This window comes from Nicotiana tomentosiformis, chromosome 12 (assembly GCF_000390325.3).
Source record: "Nicotiana tomentosiformis chromosome 12, ASM39032v3, whole genome shotgun sequence".
In the NCBI taxonomy this organism is placed as follows: Eukaryota; Viridiplantae; Streptophyta; class Magnoliopsida; order Solanales; family Solanaceae; genus Nicotiana; species Nicotiana tomentosiformis.
In genome coordinates, this window is record NC_090823.1 from 122,812,233 (window position 1) to 122,837,786 (window position 25,554).

Sequence of the window (25,554 nt, forward strand, 5' to 3'; positions counted from 1 at the left end):
AACTATTGGCTAATGACAATCAACGCAAGTTTTAAGCAAAGGAAGTTATCAATTGGGATAAGATAGGGTTGATAGGATAGGTGTAAGACAAATGTTTGGGATTTAACTCTAGAAAATTCACTTCTAATGTTCAAGTGAGTATCTCGAATTCACTTGGTTATTAGTTCAATTGATTAGTAGAAACTCTTCTCTCGATTAAGTCTCAACCTCACGATATGAACCAATTTACGCTCGGTGAAGATATGCAAGAATTCGTAGTGGATTAGGCTTTAGGAGAACCTCTCCGGATTATCCTCCTAACTAAGTTTAATCAACAATTCAACTAGCCTCTTTCGATTGCTAAGAAGAATTAATGACTTCAACCAACAAAATATAATGCAACAATATCACAAGTTATGCCTCTCTCGATTACATTAACAAGTGAATATAGATGCAACGATTAAAACATCCAAAATGATTCAATACATAAAACTAGAGTTAATTATCCATAAACAAGTATTAATACACAAAATCCATCAAACCCTAAAGAGAACTACTCCATGGATATGGAGCAAGTCAACATAACAATATTTAAGTTAAAGGAAAACATAAAACAATCCAAACCCTTGTCTTGAGTGAGGATTGAATGATGAAATCCTTGAGCTTTTGCTTCTCCACCTCCTCCTTGGCTTCCTTAGGTCTAAGATGTATCAAAAGTCCTCAAAATACCAATTTTCATGTATATATACCAAGTGGGGTCGGGTCCAAATAAATACACCTTCTCCTACACAAAATAGGACATTTTGTCCGGACAGGACGTGTGTGGTCGTGCACTTGGCTGCGTATTTTTTACCCTGTTCTGCCCCACATGCGTGACCAGTGCGCATCAGCGTATGTGGGTGGCATTCTGTTTGAAATTTGGGAAAACATAAAACATAAAAGTTATTGCCCTTTTCAATAGCTTTCCAAAGATGTATTGTGAAGCCCAAACGGAGTTACGAACGAAAGGTTATGTGCATTTTACTGGACACTGCGCTATATGCCTGCTCGATTCTTCGTTTCGTTCCACTATCATCCGTTGATCCCCGAACTCGATCCCAACTTAATACTTGGGATTTTACTCAGACTTCAAAGCTCCATAATAGCTTGAATTCATTTCATAACATCTACATAGTTCGAAATCACTCCTACAAGGCATAAAACACAATTGGTACAAAATACTAGCGATTAAAGCTCCAACTCAATTAAAATGCAGTAAATTAGAGTACGATAAGCGACTAAAACATGAGATTATAGCCTACCATCAACACCCCACACTTAAATTATTGCTCGTCCTCGAGCAATCAAACTACACTTCATAATGACATGACCCTTTTAAACAATTATCATAACTCATCATACCAAGAATATCTAAAATAGACTAAGCACAATAGTGTAACATCTTCACCTCAAGAATCGACTCAACGTACCACACACTATTTTACAACTCGCTCGCTTACTCCAGCATAGAGGTCAAGCACTACCTTTACTTCATGAATCTAGTGCCCTCACAACAAAAGAGAGTAGTTCCACACACTATAAAATTTAGAACAATTAGGAACTCAAGATAGAATGAATTCACTCACTCTCAGAAACAACATTCATATGCCACAAAAGATGAACCATAAGCTTGTTTGTAAGGTAATACTGTGCTATATTCCTATGCCTTTGGGAAGATCCAAGCAGCTATGAGATTATATGCCCTCGTGAGACTTTTGCTGGCAGCTACACCATGATCCTCTACATGAGGCTGCCATCTTAAGGCAATTGAGGCGCAAAGGAGTGATTATATAGCCAAGTCATAGAGGCAACACTACGGTAGCTAGCCCCCTTACTTGTACTTTTATGTTGTGGTTTCTTTTTTTCTTTTATTATTAATAAAATAGCTACTAGGCATGCCTAGTAATATAATTTGCCCAAAAAAAAAAGCTTGCCTGTAGTATACTCCTCATCTAATCGAGTTCATTCAGTCAAGGATCAAATATGACTTTAAATGGTTGTAATGTAGGTTGCGGTACGGGTAGGATACATTTAGATATAAGAGTAACTACACCTCCCTAAGTACTTTAATACATACATTTCATTGTTCAAACCCCACACTTATGTCAAACCACACTCCACCTTAACATCAACATGCATGACTCCCTATTCTTTAAGAACAAATACATCAAGAGTTCCACTATCAAGGAATATTTGTTCACAATCATACAATTATTTTTTCTTTCCTTTTTCTTTAATTCGAGTGGCTATTACATTTTTCAACACAATGCACATTTCTCCTTATTTCAATAGTTCCACTCAAAAGCCAAACCAACCACCCCACACTTCAACTTTTACACAATTCATAACCAATTCAAGTGATCATGAGAGGTACAAGGTTCAAACATATAGTCAATTAAAACAATTGGGTAAGACTTGTAATGTGGTTGCCAAAGAAACAGGATTACAGGCTCAACGGGGTTAAATAAAATACATAACAATTAGGTAGGTAATAGCATATAACTGGCTCAACAAAGAAATTCCTATATCACTTCCAAGACTGAATAAAACTACTATTTCGTGTTGCAAATACACGGGGTAAGTTCTAGACATCAAGTGCAATGCACAGAATAACACAAAACCTCACACACACATGGCACATAACTCACTCAGGATTGGACTCATCAACACACTTTAGTCAAAGCAGTTAAGCAAAGTTAAGATTATACAATTTAAGGTATTTATTCACAAGTCAAAAACTGAGCCTAAGCGTCACAACTAAAGCACTCACTATGCTCAAGGCATAATAAAGTCAAGAGACATTGTCTTCAATTCAATTCATAGCACAAGGTTTCCATACTCCTAAAAACAAAAATTAACAACACTCGGTTCAAACAAAACTCTTGAAAAAGGACCGCGACACAAAGGAAAACCAAGGGGGAATTAATACACTAACTATAAAAGAAAATCTTTTTGTCTTTTTATTTAGACTTAATTCCCTCAGGACACTCATCGAATGATATCCATCGTCGGGAAAAATCGAAAATTTTAAAATGTTTATGGATATTTTTCAATATTTTTCTATCAAACTACTACTAACCAAAACAACTATCCAACTTAATATACATACAACATACATACAAACATATCCCCCACCCCACACTTTAAGTTGTGGCATGTCCCCATGACACACAATTAAAAAGTATAAGGTAGAGGAAACTTCCCTGAATCTCTAGTCGGGGTCTGAATCAAAGTCGTGCTCAATTCCACGTGCCCGAACTAATGCACACATCCATGCGGACAACTTCTCCTCAGCCTTCTTGGGGTACACCCCACACTTATCTTTTTCGCTAATAGCAACCTTCCCTTTTATGCCCTTCGCCTTCCATTCAACACTTGCAGCTACCTTCTCTTTTTTCACTCCAGTTGCTACATTCATCTCAAACATCACCGTCTCCTCACCCACTCTAAGCATGCATTTTCTATCATGTATATCCAGTATAGCTCTACCCGTTGCTAAAAATGGTCTTCCTAGGATGAGGGGGACTTCCTTGTTCTCCTCCATAGTCACCACTATGAAATCTACAGGAAATACGAACTTATCCACCCGCACCAAAACATCTTCTATTATCCCCTCGGGTGTTATAGTTGTTTGGTCTGCCAGCTGCAAAAATATTGGCACCGACCTTATCTCTCCAATCTCCTTCTCTAGTATCATATAAATTGACAAAGGCATTAGGTTAATTGAGGCACCAGAGTCACATAAAGATTTATCAAAGTTAAGCGTGCCTAAAGAGCAAGGTATAGTAAAACTCCCTGGATCTCCACACTTTTGTGGGAGTTTATTTTGCAATATTGCACTACAATGCTCTGTGAGATTGACCACTGAGGTCTTTTCTATCTTCCTATTATTTGTAAGGATCTCCTTCAAGAATTTGGCGTAAGCTGGCATTTGTGAGAGAACTTCAGTGAATGGAAGGTTTACATTAACATGTCTCAGCATATCTAAAAATTTCTCAAACTGCTTGTCCAGTTTTTCTCTATAGAGCTTTTGGGGAAAAGGTAGAGCAGGCATGTGCTTGCTCTGTTCATTAGTGTCCTCCCTTCTTGAAGCTTCCTCCTTTTTCTTTTTCTTAGCTCCCTTCTTGCCTTTCTTCTTCTCAGTCTTTTTATCATCATCTTCAATTTTCAGCTCCTTCCCACTTTCTTTTTATCATCATCATCTTCTTCTCAGTCTTTTAATTTTCTTTCCTCCTGTATTGAATTGGAGTGGGATCTTTCAATACTTTTCTGCTTCTCAAGGTCACAACATTTACCGTTTATTTGGGATTTTTTCAGTATCAGCTGGCAGAGTACCTGGGGGATCTCTCAGATAATATAGTCATAATTTGTCCCACTTGCCTCTCCAAGTTACGCAAACCTGTCCCCAGTTCTTTGATACATGCACCATGAGCATCTAATCTCTCATCTGTCTTGACAATGAATGACTTCATCAGATCTTCTTACCCAGACTGAATTGGCTGTTAAGGCTGAAACTGCGGCCTCTGCTGATTCACAAAACCAGGAGCTCCTTGAAATCTGGAGTTATTTTATTGGCATGCATTTCTTGTACCCCCGAGTGAACTCCATGATAAAACAGGGTGCTTCTGACCCATTGAATTGAAATTGTAATTACCCACAACATTAACTTCCTCCATTGAAGCTTGACACTCAGGAGTAGGTGTCCTCTTCCACATATGTCACATGCTGCATGAGGCTCATTATGTATTGAAGCTAAGGTTAGATTCCTTATTTCCTTTGTCATGGCATCAAGATGTACCTGCACAGATGTGTTAGCATCAACTTGGTGAATACCCGTTGTTCTTCTTCTTTCAGCAACTTTAGAGGGCCACTGATTTGCATCCTCAGACAACTCATCTAGAATTGTGACTATCTCCTCTGGAGTTTTTTTCATCAATGGACCACCAGATGTGTTGCTCAATGTCCTGCGTGAAGTAGGTGTCAATCCATCCCCAAAATCCTGGAATTGCATCCAGAGTTCTATTCCACTATGCTGATACTTACGCACTAATTCTTTGAACCTTTCCCAAGCTTCAAACACCGTTTCAATCTCATTCTGGCAGAAGTTGTGGATTTCTCTTCTAAACTTGCCCGTTTTAGCTGAGGATAAATATTTAGCAAGAAATTTTCTGGTCATCTCCTTACATGTTCTAATTGATCCCTGGGGCAAGCTTCGAAGCCAGTGCTTTGCATCATCTTTAAGTGTGAAGGGGAATTCCCTTAGATAAAAATCATATTGTGGCACACCATTATATTGAAAGGTGTTCATAATCTCTTCGAAGTCCATCAAATGATTGTTTGGATCTTCGTTCATCTTTCCTCTGAAGACACATCTGTTTTGGAGGGTTTGGAGCAACCCTTGATTCAACTTAAAATTATTAGCTGTAACTGGAGGTGTTCTCACACTGGATAAACCTTGGTTGTAAACCGGTCTAGCGTAATCACCAAGTGGTCTCCCTTGGCCTGGAGTTATGTTTCCGAACTGGTCTGGAACCAAAGGCTGATTCTGAGCTAGTCTTCGAGCTCTCTTCTCCTCGTAAGCAATGTGTGCATCTCTGAGTTCTGCTTCTTTATCATCTCTTGCAGCCTTCTCTATGAGTTGGGCTACCTCTCTCGCAGCCAAATCAACATTATCATCATCTCTCGCCATCTTTTCTTTGGTTGAGTATTGACCAACCGTTTCTCTATTCTTTGAGAGATTTCTTTCCTTCCTCAACTGTCACAGATATTTCTCGATTTATGGTTCGTATGGTTGTAATTCCTTCCCAGAAGATCGAGTCATACACCAATCTAACATGTAACATGCGCACAGTCAAAGAACACCCAAAAGTAAAAAGAGAAAAATAAAATAAAAATAAAAAACAAATTCCCGAATTAGCACTACAAACTATGTCAAACACGATATGTCTAAAGCTTTGTCAAACATGATGGGAGGAGCAGACATTGAGCTTCTTGGGACAATCTATCTTTTCCATATGAAGAAGGAGGAATAGGTTTTAGATCATTGCACGATGTGTCTAAAGCTTTATTTTGCAAGATATGGTAGAATTTTAGAACGAACCCTTCCTTGTGGAGTTCAAGCATGAGCCAGAAATATTGTAAAAAGTTGAATGTTATGGTAGTTCCTTGGAGAGATGGATCAGATACTCAACAAAACACTGAGTTATTACGTGCTTCTAGGGGAACTTTGTCATGATAATTTCCATGTTCATGGTTCTATTTTGATTAGGAATGTAATTAACTCAGTAATTGCTTGCAAGATACAAGCTGTCAATGATCAAAAATGACACAAGACACAGTCACTGCCCAGATTTGCATGCACAAAGTAGCGTATTTAAAAGGAATCCACAAAATGCACAAACTGGACAATAGGTAGCTGCTTTATACCAACAACACTACTGACATGCAAAAAAGTTGTTCTTCAAGAGAAGTCACACATGTGGTCAAGGATTAAGCTGCAATTCTGGGCACAAGAGACCACAGTTATAGCATTGCCCAGATTCATAAGGTCGAGGCAGGGTAGTTCATTGGTTTGCACGGGCTATACTAGATGGATATCAAGGAGCTGCTCTACATCAATAACACTACTAATCTACAAGGAAGGTTTTTTGGGAAAGGACTCACATTCAAAGATAAAAATCAAGAGGAAATCCTGGACACAAAAAGCCATGGTTGCAACACTGCCCAGATTCACATGGATGAGGTACTATGATTCAATGGACTCTACAGGCTTTAACAGTTGGGTACCAAGGAGCTGCTTATTATCAACGACATCTACAACACCCAAGGAAGGCATACTGGGGAAGGAACGACATTCAAAGGCAAGGATAAAGACCAAATTCTGGATGCAATAAATCTTACTCGCCAGGAACTTAAATCGATGGTCAGTTCAGAAATGGCTAATCATGCAATGCTTGACTACATATCTGGAAATTTTAGCTATTTGCAGTTTTTCAACACATGAGAAGGATCATTTTTATCCAAAAGACAGAATCTTCACAATGTTTAAAATTATCAGAAAGAAGAGCCAACATGGCACACTCATGAGCAGTTTTATGAATTGTGGTCAGTTTTGTAATGTAATTCTTTTTTGCATTAGCCACTTTTTAGTACATTATGCGATATCAATTTTGTGTATTATACTCAAGATTGATAATAGTGATGATGTAATTACAGTAGATAGGCAGCTACATTTCTTAGGTCCATTGACATTATGTTTTATTTATTTTTAGATATATATAAAAATCAGCCCTAGGGACCTCGCCTAGTGGATTTATTTAAAAAAAAAAACTATGTCAAACATTATTTATTGCCAATCCCCGGCAATGGCGCCAAAATTTGACGAGCGCAAAACACACACTAAAATATGCTCTCTAGTCGAATATAGTATATAAAATTATCGTATCTACATGGATTGGAGTAAACAGTATTTTCGTAGTTTGTAGCAAGATTGTTATCCAAAATAATAAATAATTGAGGTTTATGTGATTTAAAACTAAAATTAACTAAGATTCTAAACTATTAGCTAATGACAATCAACGCAAGTATTAAGCAAAAGAAGTTATCAATTGGGATAAGATAGGGTTGTTATGATAGGTGTAAGACAAATGTTTGGGATTTAACTCTAGATAATTCACTTCTAATGTTCAAGTAAGTATCTCTAATTCACTTGGTTATTAGTTCAATTTATTAGTAGAAACTCCTCTCTCGATTAAGTCTCAACCTCACGATATGAACTAATTTACACTCAGTGAAGGTATGTAAGAATTCGTAGTAGATTAGCCTTTAGGAGAACCTCCCTCGATTATCTTCCTAACTAAGTTTAATCAACAATTCAACTAGCCTCTTCCGATTGTTAGGAAGAATTAATGACTTTAACCAATAAAATATATTGCAACAATATCACAAGTTAGCCTTTCTCGATTATATTAACAAGTGAATATAGATGCAACGATTAAAACATCCAAAATGATTCAATACGTAAAACTAGAGTTAATTATCCATAAACAAGTATCAATACACCAAATTCATCAAACCCTAAAGATAAATACTCCATGGATAGGAAGCAATTCATCATTACAATGTTTAAGTTACAGGAAAATATAAAATAATCCAAACTCTTGTCTTGAGTGAGGATTGAATGATGAAATCCTTAAGCTTTTGCTTCTCCACATCCTCCTTGGCTTCCTTAGATCTATGATGTGTCAAAAGTCCTCAAATTACCATTTTTTCATGTATATATACCAAGTCGAGTCGGGTCCAAACAAATACACCTTCTCCTACCCAAAATAGGACATGTTTCCCGGACAGGATGTGCGTGGTCGCGCACCTGAAAGTGTGCTTGCGCACTTGGCCGCGCATTTTTCACCATGTTCTGCCCCACAAGCGCGACCAATGCGAGGGCGCACACGTGGGTGGCGTTCTGTCGGGAATTTGGGAAAATGTAAAACATGAAAGTTGTATTCCTTTTAAATATATTTCCAGCAATATATTGTGGAACCTAAACAGAGTACCGAGCGAAAAGTTATGTGCATTGTACTGGACACTGCGTAATATGCCTGCTCGATTCTTCGTTTCGTTCTACTATCATCCGTTGATCCCCGAACTCAGACTTCAAAGCTCCAAAATATCTTGAATTGATTCCATAACATCTACATAGATCAGAATCACTCCTACAAGGCATAAAACATACGATTAGTGCAAAATACTAGCGATTAAAGCTTCAACTCAATTAAAGTGCAGTAAATTAGAGTGCGATAAGCGACTAAAACATGAGATTATAGCCTACCATCATGACTCCAAAACCCAAGAAAGAGTCATCTGTGAAAGCTGTAGAGGAGAAAAGTGTTGAGGGTGAGGTGCGTAGCTTCTACGCAAATATATTTACAGTGGAAGATGATAACATTTGCTTGAAGGTCAACAGAGTAGATTTTGTGATGGACGAGGTTGTGTTAGGGAATATTTTGGAAGGGCCTATTGAAGGAATCTCATCCATTGAGGGGACTTGTTCTTCAAATTTCAAAAGTGTCATTCTGAAGGATGATGCTGTGCAGCAAGGGGAACGGATGCACAAGAAGGTCACCCTTCCAGTGTATCAAATTTTGTTTGAGATGGTGTATACGGTCCTGCTTCCACGTGCATAAAGTCATTTGATTATTTCAAAAGCAGAATTATTCCTCATTAAAGCACTGGATGCCTACAACCCTATCAATTTGCTTGGTCTTATGATAGAGCATATGAAGAATATGGCATACTTCAAGGATGGAAATCATCGTTTGCCCTATGAGTTCTTTCTCATTAATGTGTTTAACTTCTTCAAAGTCCCTTTGGGTAAAGCAACAGTCGGAACTCGCAAGAAGACCTTCTCAAGGACCACCTTAGAGGAATGTGGGTGTATTGATAAGAAAGGACGTGTTGACAGAAATTCCACTATCTCTCAATTGATTGATGCTCAGAATGTTGCAAATGAGGAAATAAGGAGGTTGAAGGCACGAAATGCCATTCTTGAAGGGCAGCTTAGTCAGGCTTAGGAGGCACATAGTTCCAGCAGTGCACATGGCACAGAGGTTGCCCTCTTGACAAAAGAAAATGCAGATCTCAGAAAACAGGTCGAGGACCTGAAAGAGAGGCTGCTTAACGATCAAGTGTCTGCAAATACTCGAATGGATCTTCTCCTCAGAACCCTTGCCTCCTCATCCCCGCGTCCCCCTTCTAGTGCTCCTTAAAACAATTCCCTTCCCATTATCCAGTTGAATGATGTTTGTCCTACCTTAGTCTTTCTTTTGTTGTTTCTATGTCTGGTACTTTTAAGTTGTTTATTTTTGTGAATGGTTGTGTAACAACGGTACTACTATTTATGTTCTCTTCTCATTCAAACTAATGAGCATCTCGTCTTTTGCTATGCATGTTACACTCTTACGCTATATTTTTAGCCATGTTGTGTGCACACATGTGGTATGTGTTAACGTTTCTAGACTTCTTTTTGCATATTACTTGTGTATAATCTTTTTATGATGCCAAAAGGGGGAAGAAAAATTGAGAGGGGGAACATGGGTTGGAACAGGTTCTCAGGTGGAATAAGCGTCTATTTACAGGAAATATTGTATGGAAATCTAGTTCTTAAAGGGAACTTCAATTATAAGTTTGTCATTATCAAAAAGGGGGACATTGATAAGTTATGTGCCTTTTGTATTTGATGATCTAACAAACTTTATGATAAGAACCAGATCGGGAACCTGTTACACATCTTCAACGTGCTCGAGAACAACAAGCCTCAATGTTTGCCACAAGTTCCAATAACTAGAGTTAAAGAGATGATAGAGGGAACAAATGGACATCAGTTCCCTTGCTGACAGTACAAGTTCACTCCCCACAAAAAAATTGAGAGGGGAAACAGGGGTTGGAACATGTTCCCAAGGGGAATAAGCGTCTTCTTACAGGAAATATTGTATAGAGATCTGGTTCTCACGGAAAACTTCAATTATAAGTTTGTCATCATCAAAAAGGGAAAATTGATAAGTTATGTGCCTTTTTTGTATTTTGATGATCTAATAAACTTTATGATAAGAACCAGATCAAGAACCTATTACACATCTTCAACGTGCTCAAGAACATCAAGTCCCAAAGTCTGCCTCAAGTTTCAATAACTAGAGTCAAAGAGATGATAGAGGAAATAGATGAACACAAGTACCCTTGTTGACAGTACAAGTTCACTCCCCACAGTTGTAAAGTCGTTGTACTATTTTCTATGCACACACGCAATAGTGCAAACAGTGCAGCAGCTACTTTATGGAGCATGCCTTGTACCGGATAATTGCTTGCATCATCCAAGTGACATCACTTGTATATTATCAACATGAAGCAAGGAAAAAATATACACTTGAACATTTCAAAAACGATCAAGCTTCTCTCTTAGTGTTGCCATCTTGGAAGTGACTGCAAGGCTTCAAGAACGAAGAACAACAGAACAAAGGACCAGTTTCCAGCACTGTGTTACCATATGTCCTTAGTTGTGTTGTACCTTTATTAGAGTGATCTATTTGTAATTCCTACTTAGCTTAGCTAGAAGCATTATGTAGGAAATCATTTGTAAAACTATAAACCTTGTGTTTGTGTCTTGGCTAGAGTTAGTCGAGTTGTGAGCTTTGTAATAGAGTTATTATAGGTGAGTGAGAGATTACGAGTTTAATTCCTAGGTTACAATAGTTTGTAATCTGAAGTTTGCTCAGTAGTGAAGTTGAAATCCTACGAGTGTAGGTCATGGTTTTTAATCCCGTGAGTTGGGAGTTTTTCACGTAAAACTCTGTTGTGTCATTTACTTATCTATGTCTACGTGTGTTCTGTGGGAACTGATAGAGAATGAGGTTCTCTATACAGTTTGGTGGACCCTAAGTTTCTATCAATTGGGTTTGTTGTTGGTGTTGCTGCTTTTAATCATTTTCCTTTTTTATCTAATTAATTTTGTTTTTTTCCTTGAAAGTAGCAATCATTTTCGGTGTGGCTATCATGTGTTTATTTATGCACCAAAAAATCTTGTGAAGTAAATCGAATAAATTCAAAATGGATCAAACCAAATCGGATTAATTCAAAACAGAGCGAACTCTAATTCACCTCCTTGACTACTAGTTAGTTTACATTAAATACAATGACATTCGTTACCATCAAAATCTGGATCCACATATGCGTCACACTCAGCACATTATCTTTGTCTTAAAGCGACTAACTCTTCTTTTCTTTATTTATATACACTTGGACTTTTTTCTTTTCTCCTTATGTTATTGTTAGCTTTATTATTTAAGAAGCTTTTCCTTTTTCCTTTATCCAAGATAATATTCATTGTAATTTTTCTTATTGACCTTTTTTACTCTGCTGTCCAAATATGATTAATTTGCCTTTTCTTAAGATAAGTTTTAAATTTGCGCACTAAATATACTTTGTGATCTAATGATACGGAGGACTCACAAATTACGGCCCTAAAATCCTAGGTCCGTTCTCAACAACAAGAACAAACAATAACATATTCAGTATGATCTTACAAGTGTGTCTAGAGAGCGTAGAATATATATATATATATATATATATATATATATAGACTTTATCCATATCTCGTGTAAGGCAGAGAAACTATTTCGGTTTCCAATCAAATATATATAGAGAGAGAGTCTTGGCACATTTAACAAGTTCACATAGAAGTCAACAACGTAGGAGGTATTACAATGATCTTAAAAATGTACCGCAATCAAGTAGTACTAAAAAGCTTATTTTCGTAGTGAACATTTGTTTTTGTTGACAACTAATAATCACATGCCTTCCAGTTCAAAATATAGGGTAACTTGGCTACTCAAACTAGGTGGATTATTATCTCTATAGTTCAGCTCCATTCTTTCCCCCCACATATTCTATACCTAGATACCTATAATTCTATTGTGACCACTATATGCAAACTGCAGATTTGCAAGTAAAAGAAACCAATATTCTGATTGGTTGGAGAGTGCGGCAATTTTTCGAGTGTTTCGTTCAATTTCAAACACATATCGTAGTTTGTGAGATAAACAGTGAGTGAGAGTAATATCGTAGTGAGGTATTTAAAATGAAGAGTGTTATTTCTTTTAAAGGTGTAATAGTCTCTTGACACTACTAAGTTGTAATATTATATTAGTATAATATATTGTTACGCTCGGGTATTGTATTTTACTCCGTTAAAAAATTTAATATTGTTATTACTCTCTTGTGTTATTATTATTTACCGTGAATATTAATCCTGAGCGAGATATTATTATTTCCCAACAATAACAACTTTATGATCACGCCATTTTCAACTGCGATATATAACATTTGTTTTTTTGATACTGTAAAAGTTCGCATGACAAAAACATAGATATGTTATGTGCTTTTTGAATAGGTCGTCTGCATGTAATTCGTTACTTTTTAAAGAAAAATCTGATTTTGTTGGCATGAAACTTGCATGCTCCTTAACATTCAACATATGGCAGAAGTTGCGTTGACTGGTTTAATTCTATGATCTATTGAAAAATTAATGAAATAAAGTTCCATTATGTTTTCGATTTGAAAATACCACTCATCATATATATAGTGGTTCAAACAAGCTAATCGCATTCATATGTGATCCTTGTCAAACTTTTGGGTGAAAGGGATCAAGTGGCCAAGTTATTCATTAGAATTATAAGTTTGTAATATACTGCCTTATGCATTGATATGTAAAATCGTTTGGGTGATAATAATTTGATGGTATTTGGTTTCAGAATATCTTCAGAAAACATTCACAATAACAAACCTTATCGGTTTGGTTTTGGAAAACTATACCAATTTTTCCAAAATCAATTGAAATTTAGTTTTCCAAATCCTTTTTTCCAGTAATATTTCTAAAAGAACAAGATAATCAAACACTCCTTATTTTCCAAGTAATGAAGTCTATATTTATGTATAAAGATTAAACCTAAATCCAATTATACAAATGGCCTAAGATGAGCTTAATTGAAGCTAGTTGCATGTTCTAAGGATTCATATAACCAATCCTAACTTGTTTTGATTTGAGGGGTATCTGTTGTTATTATCATAAATCTTAGTACAATTAAAATCCCATCATAAATAAATTAAAGGTTCAAAGTTTTTTCCAAAAGACTTTTTGCTAACCTCCAATATATTTTTGGTTTGTGAATCAAACTTAAGTCTTGGTAGCTGGCTAATAGTTTCTAGAGTAGGGAAAAACAATTTAATTAGCTTTTCTCTTCTTGGTTCTGAATTTTATTTATTTATTTAACGATCCGGTATTTGATCTTATTTCATTAACTAACTAATGTCGTATAACATAGTAACGCGCACTTGTTTAAATGTTTTTCTGTATTTTGCAGAAATATGCTCCTCAACATAAGTTCTTGCAAGAGTACATTGTGGAAACAAAGAGAGAAAAAGATATTGACGAGAGGGGTGACAATTTATACAAACAGATAGGGGAACATGGTAGAATTGTTGTGGACACAGAAAAAACTGCACAGGACTTGAAGAATTTCTTGCAAAAGAGGTTCAACGAAAACAATCCATGGAGAGGAACTGTGTGTACTAAATATGCAGATCCGCGTGACTCTGCCGCGACGCATAAACTGGACAAAAGAATTTACGAGCTGGAGAAAATATACGGGGAGTACATTACGTTCAAGTATACGTGATTATTCTATCTACTGAATTGAGTATTGTTCGGCCATAGAGACTTATTAAACCTTCAGAAGAAAAATCACTACTTTAATTTCTCTATATATGTATGTCCTTTAATTTTCCGTTTATGCAACTCGACCTAGCTCCAGGAGATCGATCATGTAGTATTAGGCAGTAACTTGTTCCTGTTTTAGTTTACTACTTTGTTAAGTGTATTGTATGTCGCTATTAATGAATATCGATCGTCTTATTACTAGTAAAAAAACCTTCTCCAACTTTTGAATTGTCAGAACTTCAAAGTTGCGGTTTTTAGTTAGTCGTTGCGTAATTTATGTTTCGTTAAGTGAAATACCAGTTGTTTTGTGTTCATGGATTAGCACGTAACCTCCGTTCTTAAGTGAAATACGAAAAGCAAATGGTACTATCCCTTGCCACTAACCCCCATCTACATACTGTGTCCTTTTTTTCCTTTGATTTTCCTCCTCTTCTTTTTTTTACCTCTTGATATATTTGTGAGTATTTTCATCTGAGTTTCATGAATTTTTTATTCAGTTATAAAAAGGTACAGTAAATTATTTTAAACTTAGGACGTAGGATATAAAGTATAATCTATGGTTTGACAAAAATTATATCCAAATAACCAAGTTTAAGCAGGAACAACCAAGTTTCTTTCTCCTTTGAATTTTTAGATCTTCTTTTGGCACCTATTAGGACTTGGGCCTTCTATTAATTCAGTTTCCCTAAAAGTGTTTTCTGTAAATAAAGCGATACTGTTTGCCCATTCTGTAAACAAAATACTTTTCTCTAGACAGCTAGAGTTTCCATCACGTGATCTGCAGTCTCCATTTTTATCATTTTCTCTTTGTTCAATTACCGTGACCTCTTTTATAATATATATTTTCTCTGTCTTTACAAGCAAGGTCAAGTTTTCTTCCTTTTTTCTTGACTTTACTAAGTCTAGGTTCTCTCGAAATGGTGCTAACCAAAGCAGTAGTCAAATTGACTCAAATGACTTCAAATATTACTCCATCACAAGTAGAAGAGATCGAATTGTCGATGTTCTGTAGTTCTGAATTAATCGTAATACAAATATGCATCTAGTTATAAAAATGACAGAAGTGCTACATTGGATTTTGCCCACTTTCTATGAATACAAGTAAACACTACTCCAAATCACACGGTTAACATAGATAGATTGATTGTGTTGAAAACTAGAATAGAAAATTTACAAATATTAAAGATAGCACTGATAGAGAATGTCTAATATACGAATACAAGTAAACACTACTCCAAATTACTGCATCTGCTCCTAGTATTGCATATAGCATTAGATTTAGAGTGCTTGTAAATCATAACTGTTACATATAAATCTTGGTAATTAAACACAGTGATAGCTATAGTGCTCAGAGGGTGATTTAAAGGATCACCAGCTCGACTCCTTGGGGAAATTTTCCTTGTAGCTGCCGCCAAGCCCGACTTCTGGCTCTTCGCTCAACTTTGGAACTCTTATGATCGTAAAAAGGACTAATGATGAATTTCTCGAGCGCTAAAGAATATTCAAGAAGGTAATTTGTAAATTCTTCATCAGCTCTACCCCCAAGATAACCTTCATATCTGACCACTTTGAGATGTTGGAACGGACTGTGAAACCATAGGGATATAATAGTTCTATCATAGATCCTTGTATCATACCACTTAATCTGAAAAAGAAAAAAGAAATAATACAATTATACTCTGAAATATAGTGGAGTAACTCATTCCTTTATAATCTGAATCAGATATTGAAGGTGTGTATTTGAATTTTGAGGGATGAATGAAAGAAATGGGTTTATTATTAGTGAATTTCACAAGGATATAGATTATGCTAATCCTTCATTAGACACGGTATTGTAAAATACTATAACAGTACTACATTCCTCTGCAAACATCCAACATTAGTTTCCAGGTAGAGGTACAAAAGCAAGACATGATACATAACATATATAGTCTCAAGTACCCTCATTGAGTCCTAAAGATTGAACACCTGATCAAAACTAAAAGGGCGCATTAATTTAACCATATTTCAAAAGAAAAAGAATAAGCCTCTACCTTGATCTCGAACATTTCGAGGTATGGAGATGCCTGCAGAAAGGGAGTAACTCCAAGTGGAGTATTATCCGTAGCGCCGCCAACAGTCAGTATAAGCCATTTGAGGTTGTTGAATTTCGGAAAAGAATGATCAAAATCAAGACACTGAGGAAGATAAAACAGTTAGAAAGAAGTCGAAAAAATAAGGCACCAGAACTTTCTTTTAGGGAAGTGGGAAATCGCTTACCCTCAATTGGAGAGAATTAGCTTCAAGTGAAAGCTTCACCACTTGGTTGAATTTTGTCGTAATCAAATCAACGGGTCTAAGAAGCGATCCATGAAAAACCTTAAGCTGAAGGTTAACAACTGAAGAAACATTCTCTAGACGCAAGTTTGTTTCCTCCGTTCCCATAAAACTAAAAGAGATAAGATTGGCATTACAGATCTCCAAGTAATCTATCTCGCATAAATATATCTCCAAATGCTTCAACTTGAGGGAAGGACCAATTTCCAAATGCTTCAATACCCGAGAATATCTTATAGATAATTGTTCAAGAAGAGGGCAGTTGGAGAGAAACAAATTGGCAACTTGATTGCACACATCAATACTTTCTAGAGTTAGACTTTTGAGAGCCCCGAAGCCAAAGAGTGAAGCATCACCACTACCGTGATTTAAAAGTTCAATGGGAATGGAATATCGATCATGTTTTAACCAATATTTGATTGGCAAGAATAGTTTAAGGCTTTCGAACTTCTTTGATGATGCCAACTTGAGCCACTTATCAATTTCATATTTGAAACTATTTTCAAAAGGAAAACAGAGACTGAATTCTTCTAAAGTATGAGATGTGTGTAAATTCAGAACTTGATTAATACAATTGATATTCCTCAGCCTTTCCTTTTTAAGAAAATCTGAATTTGTCCGCGTTTTATATGGAAACTTTGAGATTACATCAAAGTTTAGACGTGTGACATGCATCCAAAGGTATCGCCATCGACTTGAAAGGGAACTTGCGCGTACCGCTTCTCTCAATGTCAACTGAGAAAGAATTGATACAAGAATTTCATCCGGCAACTGAGAAAGCCTATCCTCCATTACTATATCTATATGGCTGGAGTAGCAATTATTATTATTTTGCTCATACTCTGACAACAACGGCAACAGGCAAAACGTCTCCTCCATTACTACATTGCTAGAGTCGCAAATAGTATTATTTTGTTGATACTGTAATAATTTCGTGAATACATCCCAGTACAATTTGATGTGAGACTGCAATAAATGAAGCCAAAGCAAAATAAAACAGTTTAAGCCAAAAGTTGATTGCTTTAAAATCGAAAGCAAAAAAAGAATCCGAGCCTTCATTATAATAATTAACTAGGTCAAAAGAAACACAGAAAACAAACTGTTTTATGATATATATATAGGGAAATCAACGAATAAAGAGACAGAAAGAGAGTTTACCTTTGTTATATTTGGGTGGATGTTACATATATATCCTCTACTACAGGAGGGAACTGCATCCCTTCTTCTAATCGGCTTAAAAGGAAAGAGCTTTCGTTCAATAAACGAATAAGCCACAGAAACTAAATCCATTCTTCAACGAAACAGTCCAATTTTCCTGTTACATAACATGTGTTCAACTTATAGAGCTTCTCCGAAACCAAGTTCGACTAGTCTATGGTTTCAAAATCTACCCAATTTGTTTCGAATTTGGTTTTATACGCTGGAAATAATTAAGCCCAATTCCTTTTGGATAAATATTTGGACAACTCGAGCACACGTAACAAAAGGTAAAAATTTGGTTTTAGACGCTTGCCAATTGGTTTTGGATTGAATTTTCAAGAATTATGATTTTCGTTTCTTTTTTTTTTTTGCTTTTAGGTATCTACGTTTCTTATGGTCCCCAAAGTCAAAGACCTATGTTATATAGGTGTCTGAAATATTGTTTCAACATTATTGCTTTGGTTTAACTATACTTATATTGATAAATAAAAACTTTATTTTTCTTAGTTTTATGGTTCATATGTTAATGAAATACAATTAATTAATTAAAGTATTTCATAATATATATGTTAAATTATTTCTTTATACTGCATTTTTGTAATTTGACACTTAAAAAGCAGTTTATTAAGAAAATGATCAAATAATTGTTGGAAAAAAAATAGAAAGAGGAAAAAAGAAACAAATATCAATGCAAGTTACAATATGGTCAGATACTTCTTTTCATATTCTTTTTAATTTTTCCATTGTTTTATTTTTTTCGATTATATTCCATAATCTCCTCTTCGATTCTGGAAGGCCAATAAAAATAAGGTGAAAATACTAAAATATATTAAAATCATAATCGAAAATAATGATAAATTTTCTGTAAGTAATTTTTTTATCTTAATAATCTCTGAAACAATGGATCTCAGCATGTAAATGCCTTTATCGTTGAGCTTCTTCCTGCAACACGGTTATTTGTGGAATTAAGCCTGTTTTTTAATCAACCCAGTAGAACAATAAATACTGGCCAAGTCACCAAGGCAGTAGAACAATGGTCTTGCTATACCATATTGACACTTATTATTATCTATACAAACAGGGACCTCTAGCTGTCCCGAGGCAGTACAACCCATAGATTATGACAACTCTCTTAGACTGATAAAAAGAAAGGCGTCCACCACATGCGATATTATCCTACTCAAAGTACACTCTGAACCATTGGTATGCCTTCCGCAGCCACCTAACCATAGCCCACTCACCAGCAACCGCAAAATCATAGCCATACGCTATGCTCATAATAGCAGCCTGCTCTTTCTGACAGAGAAAAGAAGAAACAACAATTCTTCTAGTGAGTTTTTCTTCCTCAGCTGCTAGCTTTGCCAAATAGATAATCTTGTCCTGAGATGTCACTAAGTAGCAAGGAAAACCGATCAACTCTTGCCTTATTCGGGCCTGATCCTGCAGCGCTTTTTTGTATCTAATTTCTTCTGTTTGAGTACCGCCAAGGGCAGTATTCAATTTCTTCAGCAGTAACACAACGTCCTTTCTGCACAAATTTGAAAATAGACTATGTTAAGTATTAAGGATCAAACAAGTGAAGTTATATACTTCTTCCCTTTAAGATAGGTATTTAATCATTGTTGAACAATGGAAGCAAGGTCTTGAAGCATAACTGTAACGACCTGACCGGTCATTTTCAGTATTTTAGACCCGTTTTCCCTATTTGATACTTTACACATATGTATTTGTGGTTATGTGACTTGCGAAGATGGTTGGTTTGGTTTCGGAAAGGTTTTGGATTGATTTGGGACACCTAGTCCCTTGGCTGGAGGCTTAAGATGTAAGAGTTGACCGGAGTTTGACTTTTATGTAGACGACTCCGGAATGATATTTTGATGGTTCTAATAGTTTCGCATGATGATTTTGGATTTAGGCGTATGTCCTGCTTTGGATTTGGAGGATACTAGGTTGATTTGGTTCTATTTGGCAAAAGTTGAAAAATTGGAGGTTTAGAAGGTTAATAGGTTTGACCGAGAGTTGACTTTGATGATATCGAGTTCGGATTGTGGTTTGAGGAGTTTGAATAGGTCCGTTATGTCATTTGGGACTTGCATGCAAAATTTGAGGTCATTCCGAGTTGTTTAGGCATGTTCAACGTAAGGTTTGAATTTGGAAATTTAGATTAGTTCCTTAGGCTTGAATTGAGGTGTGATTCGTGGTTTCAATGCTGTTTTGTGTGATTTGAGACCTCGAGTAGGTTCGTGTTATGTTTTGGAATTGGTTGGTGTGATTGAACGGGATCCTAGGGCCTCGGGTGAGTTTTGGATGGATTTTAGATCTTTTTCCTTATTTTGGACTGCTGATTTGGTGATGTCTGGTTTCCTTTTTTGCGATCGTGACAAGCCAGTCGCTTTCGCGGAAGGCGTGGTGTCAGGAGAGGTTTGTTCTTCTCGTTCGCGAAGGAGAGGTCACGTTCGCGGAACAGTCTTTTCTATAAATGCTGAAAATGCCCCGGGACCTGATGGACTTAATGCATTATTTTACCAAGCATGCTGGAAAGTAATATCAGAGGAACTATATGCAGCGGTTGTGGCTTTCTTCAAAGGAGCAAACATGCCAAAGTCTTTTCACATACACTAGCTTGGTATTGATTCCAAAAGTATACTTCCCAGACCTTAGACCTATCAGCTTGTGTAACATACCAAGCAAAATTATTTCAAAGATCGTAAATGCAAGATTGGCTCCCCTACTTTCAGAGATTGTATCCACCAACCAATCAGGCTTCATCAAAGGGCGACTAATTTCTGAAAACATCCTTCTAGCACAGGAAATAATCAACGATATAAGAAAGCCGCAAAAATGAGGAAATAAGGTAATGAAATTGGATAAGGCCAAAGCATATGATAGGGTTACTTGGCCATATCTATGCAGTTTAATGAGAATACTTGGATTTTCAGAGGCATGGACAAAACTTATATAGAAACATATCTCAAGCAATTGGTACTCCATAATTGTGAATGGGCAGAGATATGATTTTTTCAAGTCAAAGAATGGGTTGATACAAGGAGATCCAATCTCCCTGTCCCTATTTGTCCTCAGTGCAGAGTTACTATCAACAATGCTGAATAACTTACAAAATAGGAGAGGATTTATAGGCTTCTACATAAATAGGGTTGGACCACATGTGAACCATTTGGCATTTGCAGATGATTTGATTTTATTCTCCAGTGGAACTAGAAAAACAATAAAAATAGTCATGAAAACTCTAGAAAAATATGAGGCTATATCTAGACAGCAGATTAACATATTCAAAAGTTGTGTGATGTTGGCCCCTGGAGCATCTGCTTCTGCAAGGAGGAGAGTCACAAAATATATGTGCATACAGCTAAAGAACTTCCCAATCAAGTACCTGGGGTGTCCTCTGATATAATCAATAAAGTGACAAGCAGAGTAAGAGGATGGCATAATAGACTATTATCTCCGGGTGGGAAAGTAATAATCATAAGGAATGTGTTACAATCCATACCAACTCACCTCCTATCTACAATGCACCCACCAAAAGGAGGATTTGATTTTACGCTTAAGAGTACTTCCTCAACAATTGTATTCTTTTTTACGCAAGCAATAAAATGGAGGTGGTTTGATTTTTTTTTAAAAACAATGGAATGACGGATTTAAAAAAAAGAGATATGAAAAAAAACCACGTACCTGACTTTGGGGGAGAAGAGCTTCTTGACTATGTGTTTGACGAGAATTAGGATAATAAATTCTTGAAGGCAATGTGTTTGAGAAAAGTTGTGTGAGCGAGAAAACAGAGCGAGTGTTTTGGTGAATATGTTAGATTTTGAGAGAGAAAACAGAGAATCTTGAGAGAAAATCATTTGAAGGGATTAGAGCACGTTGGCTTGATTGGTGAGTTTTGCTTTGCTTTTCTTTCCTTTTTTCCTCAAAAACGAAAGTTAGGAAAAAGTTACAACCAAGTGATTAAATTCAGACTAAAGTATTACACTGAAAATTGAAATTAAATATTATACAAACTTAATAAATAGTCAACTATTCCTATAAATAAAGTATGACAAAGAAAGAAATTCATTTCCCCCCTTTCTTTTGAGTAAAATGTTTGAAGATAACAAAGACAATGAAGAATAAATTAAATAAGAAATAACACTAAACAACTAAAATAGCACTACGGGAGAAGCTCAAATTTATTCAACAAAACTCAAAGTTCTTAACATTATAAAACTACGAAATATGATTTTTTCTTTTCTTTTTTCTCTTGATAAATAGAAATAGCGAAGTTAAGGTAATAACATATATAAAACTCAGAAATCTTAATTTCCTAAAATCCCAATAAAAAGTATGACTAATTTTGTGTTTTTTATTTTGCCAAAAGATGGCATTTACGAAAATGAACTCAAAACTCAAATATTAAAGTGAAACCAAAAAGAAATATTCTAAACCTAAAAGTCGTGTAAAACAAAGTGACGGTCTACCTTCAAACTTCAATTCATTCGTCAATACAATCTGTAATTCAGTTGTCAATCCAATCTTCATCGGAACTTACCAAATCCAATTTATAATCATTTCTCTACATTAAAAAGATAATTGAACAAAAAGATTTACTCCCTTACCCAAATAGTTTGATACTAAACGACAATGATAGCATAACAAGTTAAAGCAACAATGGCAAACTGCTAAACACATGTTGTATAAAATGGGATGAAGGGAGTAATCCAAATCTTTAAAAAAGTTTTGACAAAAATACAACGAAAAACTTGCACTAGGTATTTTTTTTTGTTTTTTTTATTTTATTTTTATTTCTTATGGTTGGGGTGGGGTTTGTTTGCTTTCGAATAAAAGAATACGTCAAGAGAGGGAGAAGTCAGTTAAAATACTATATAAATGTCTTTTATTAGTTTATATCCTAATGGTTCATATTTATCTAACCATTAGGAATTGTATAATGCCGGAAAAAATAATTCTTAAGATTAATTTCTAATGGGTATATAAATATGAAACTTAGAGGAAGTAAGGTGAGAATAACCCTAAGATTCAATGAATCGAGGTGGAAGAATTAAGAAGTTCAATTTTTGAAGGAACCCTAGAGAGAAAACCTACACGACGGGATTTTAGGTATAAATGGGAGATATGATTTGTGTTATGGGTCTAATTAATTGAAGAGTATTGGGTCGGGTAAAGGGGTGGTTCAGGGAATATATGAGTTTATTTTGTTTGGTGTGAGTTATTCATTCAGGTGGCGACACGTGGTTCGCCGTTTAAAATAAGGATATTTGTGCCTACAACTATGATGGTAGGAACCCTAGAGGCCATATAGTGAGACAGAGGGTTCTACTATACAATATTTCAAAGTAGAGTGATATAAATGTCCCTTTTCTGTTAATTGTAATATAACCACTCTATAATAAAGTGTGTGTCTGAGGGTAATTTCATATGTCATTGCTTGATTGAAAATTTAAAGCCTGTTTGACCAAGCTATTTTTGGGGTAAGTGTTTTTTTGTTATTGCTGAAAGTACTTCTTTTTTTAAGTGAAGGTATTTGACCAAACTTTTAGAAGAAAAAGAAGTATTTTTGAGTAAAAGTTGAAGTAGTTTTTGATAAGTAGAAAAAAATAACTTCTCCCCAAAAGCACTTTTGATAAAATTACACTTAAAAATATTTTTTAAAAACTTGGTCAAACAATAATTGCTGCTCAAAAGTATTTTTCAAATTGATTGGCCACAAACTATTTCTCACCAAAAAATACTTTTTGAAAAGTATTTTTAAGAAAAGCAATTCTCAAGATAAGCTATTCATACTAGTCAATTATTCTTGAAAAATTTTATTTTGTATCTCACATGCCAAATCATACTTATGTGAAGCTCTTTATTACTTGACATGTGGACTCATGGGTTCCATTATCTTACTTTAAGAGATAAAACAAAAAAAAGACAACTTAAAAGTTCATAATTTTTCTATTTAAGATGCTTATGTTAAGAACCAAAATAAGTAATAAATTAATAATAAACAATAATAAAAAAATTGTAATTGAGAAGCTAAACCACTACAAAAAAAATAGTTGTTTATCTACGCAAATTATCGAGGGACGTCCCTCGGTAACAAGGCTTTCCCAAAGTAAGTCCGTCGATAAGTGGCACGTAGGTAAATTTTTTCTCGATAAAAGCGACCGACAGAATCCATCGGTAATTACCGATGGACCCCATCGGAAAGCCATCGGTACCTTTCTGACACTATTTGGTCAAATAATTTTACTTACCGATGGATATCCATCGATATATTATAAAATAATATAATATCAATACCGACGGATATCCATCGGTAAATTAAAAATAATAATTTAATATTACTGACGGATACCATCGGTATATTTAGTAATTTAAAAATTAAAAATATGAATAAATTTTTATACCGACGGACTCCCTCGGTAAGTATACCGACGGACTCTGTTGGTAAGTCCCTCGGTAAATCTGGTATATTTTTGGCAGGCAGTGCTTATTTTTTGCTGCACCACCTGCCATGCAGAATATTATAATAGAAACAGAAATGCAACCATAATAAAATACAAATTAACAACAACAAAACTTTATAAACTATCCAAACATCCAAATTATCCCATCAAACATCAAAATTATCCAACCAAACTTCAAAATGTAATATTCAAAGTCAACATCCAACTAAACAACAATCCAACCAAACATAAAACCACTCCTCATCTTCGGATTCCCCCTCATCTTCTTCATCATTTATATTGTTTCCATCACTTTCATCCTCTTCATAAATGTGGCTTTATGACGGAGAGCGGGGTAGGCCGATTAAGTGGTTCACTTGAGCCTTGAGGGACTCGATGTCATTCCTAAGTGCGGTCCTAATTAATCTTCTCTTCATGCTTTCTTTTTTCTCGTTCATCCGCATAGTTCCTAGAAAGTTGTTGAATAGTTCGCCGCATCTCCTCAAGGTCCTCACTTTGCACGGTGGTGTATGTCCCAATACCTTGTAATCCACAAAAGAGAAGTGGAAACATCAATATATATATATATATATATATAACTAGAGACTACATTGCAAATTACTGTCTAATTTGGGGTACTGTAGTTCCCCTAAAATAAACTACATGCCAAAAAATTCCTAATTACTTCAGTTCCTAGGATATCTGCCCAAAATACATCATTTGTAAATATCGGAGGAACTGCTAGCATGGTAGTTCTACCCAAAAAATTAGAATTTGCTGCCTCCTTTGCCAGTGCGTTAGCCACTCTCTATTCTGCTCCCTGTAGTTGTGTCTCACCACTACCCTGTCCAATCTTTGCATCAATAACCTGCATTCACAAATCATAGGATCATAAGTTATATTGCCTAATGCTAGCATAATACTATCAGAGGAAAATCTTATTATTAATGAATGTCTAATGCAGAGAATATTATTTATATACAAGTAGACTGGGGCTTTAAATTACATTGAGCCTAAATACAACTTGCTGAGAGATGGTTTGGCCCAACTGGCATTTTCAGCTCCAATAATATGATCGTGATTCATTTTGACAGACACCGAAATTTCGCAATACTTTTTATTTTTGACACTTAAAAGCTAACCTATTTCCTATTAGACCATGGAACTTATTTCAACCTATACCAATTAAACACAAAAGTACTAACTAGGAAAACATATATATTGTGTGGATTATACGCTGGCAAAATATTCCACTTAAAAAAACTTGCGTGTCTTTGACATAAAAAATTTAAAGAAAAATCTTTT

At 35.6% G+C, this 25,554-nt stretch overlaps 1 protein-coding gene and 1 long non-coding RNA gene across 4 annotated transcripts in view; both read right to left on the bottom strand.

Moving 5' to 3' along the window:
* Positions 1-17,552, bottom strand: part of LOC138903620 (F-box/LRR-repeat protein At3g03360-like) — a 162,808-nt gene extending 145,256 nt beyond the window's left edge. For 2 of the 3 annotated variants that reach the window (XM_070192030.1, XM_070192031.1), the window contains exon 1: positions 17,238-17,552. In XM_070192030.1, the coding sequence (XP_070048131.1) occupies positions 17,238-17,479 (242 nt within the window). In that variant the 5' untranslated portion in view covers positions 17,480-17,552. Of the gene's footprint in view, positions 1-15,411; positions 15,930-16,317; positions 16,462-16,543 lie in introns of those variants that run through there. The other variant, XM_070192029.1, reaches the window with a different exon arrangement.
* Positions 17,553-24,367: 6,815 nt separating this feature from the next.
* Positions 24,368-25,271, bottom strand: LOC108946289 (uncharacterized). The gene is made up of 2 exons (XR_001970607.3): positions 25,009-25,271; positions 24,368-24,791 (listed from the first exon to the last, which is right to left on the bottom strand). It is a non-coding gene; the product is annotated as an uncharacterized lncRNA (long non-coding RNA).
* Between the last annotated feature and the right edge of the window lie 283 nt (positions 25,272-25,554).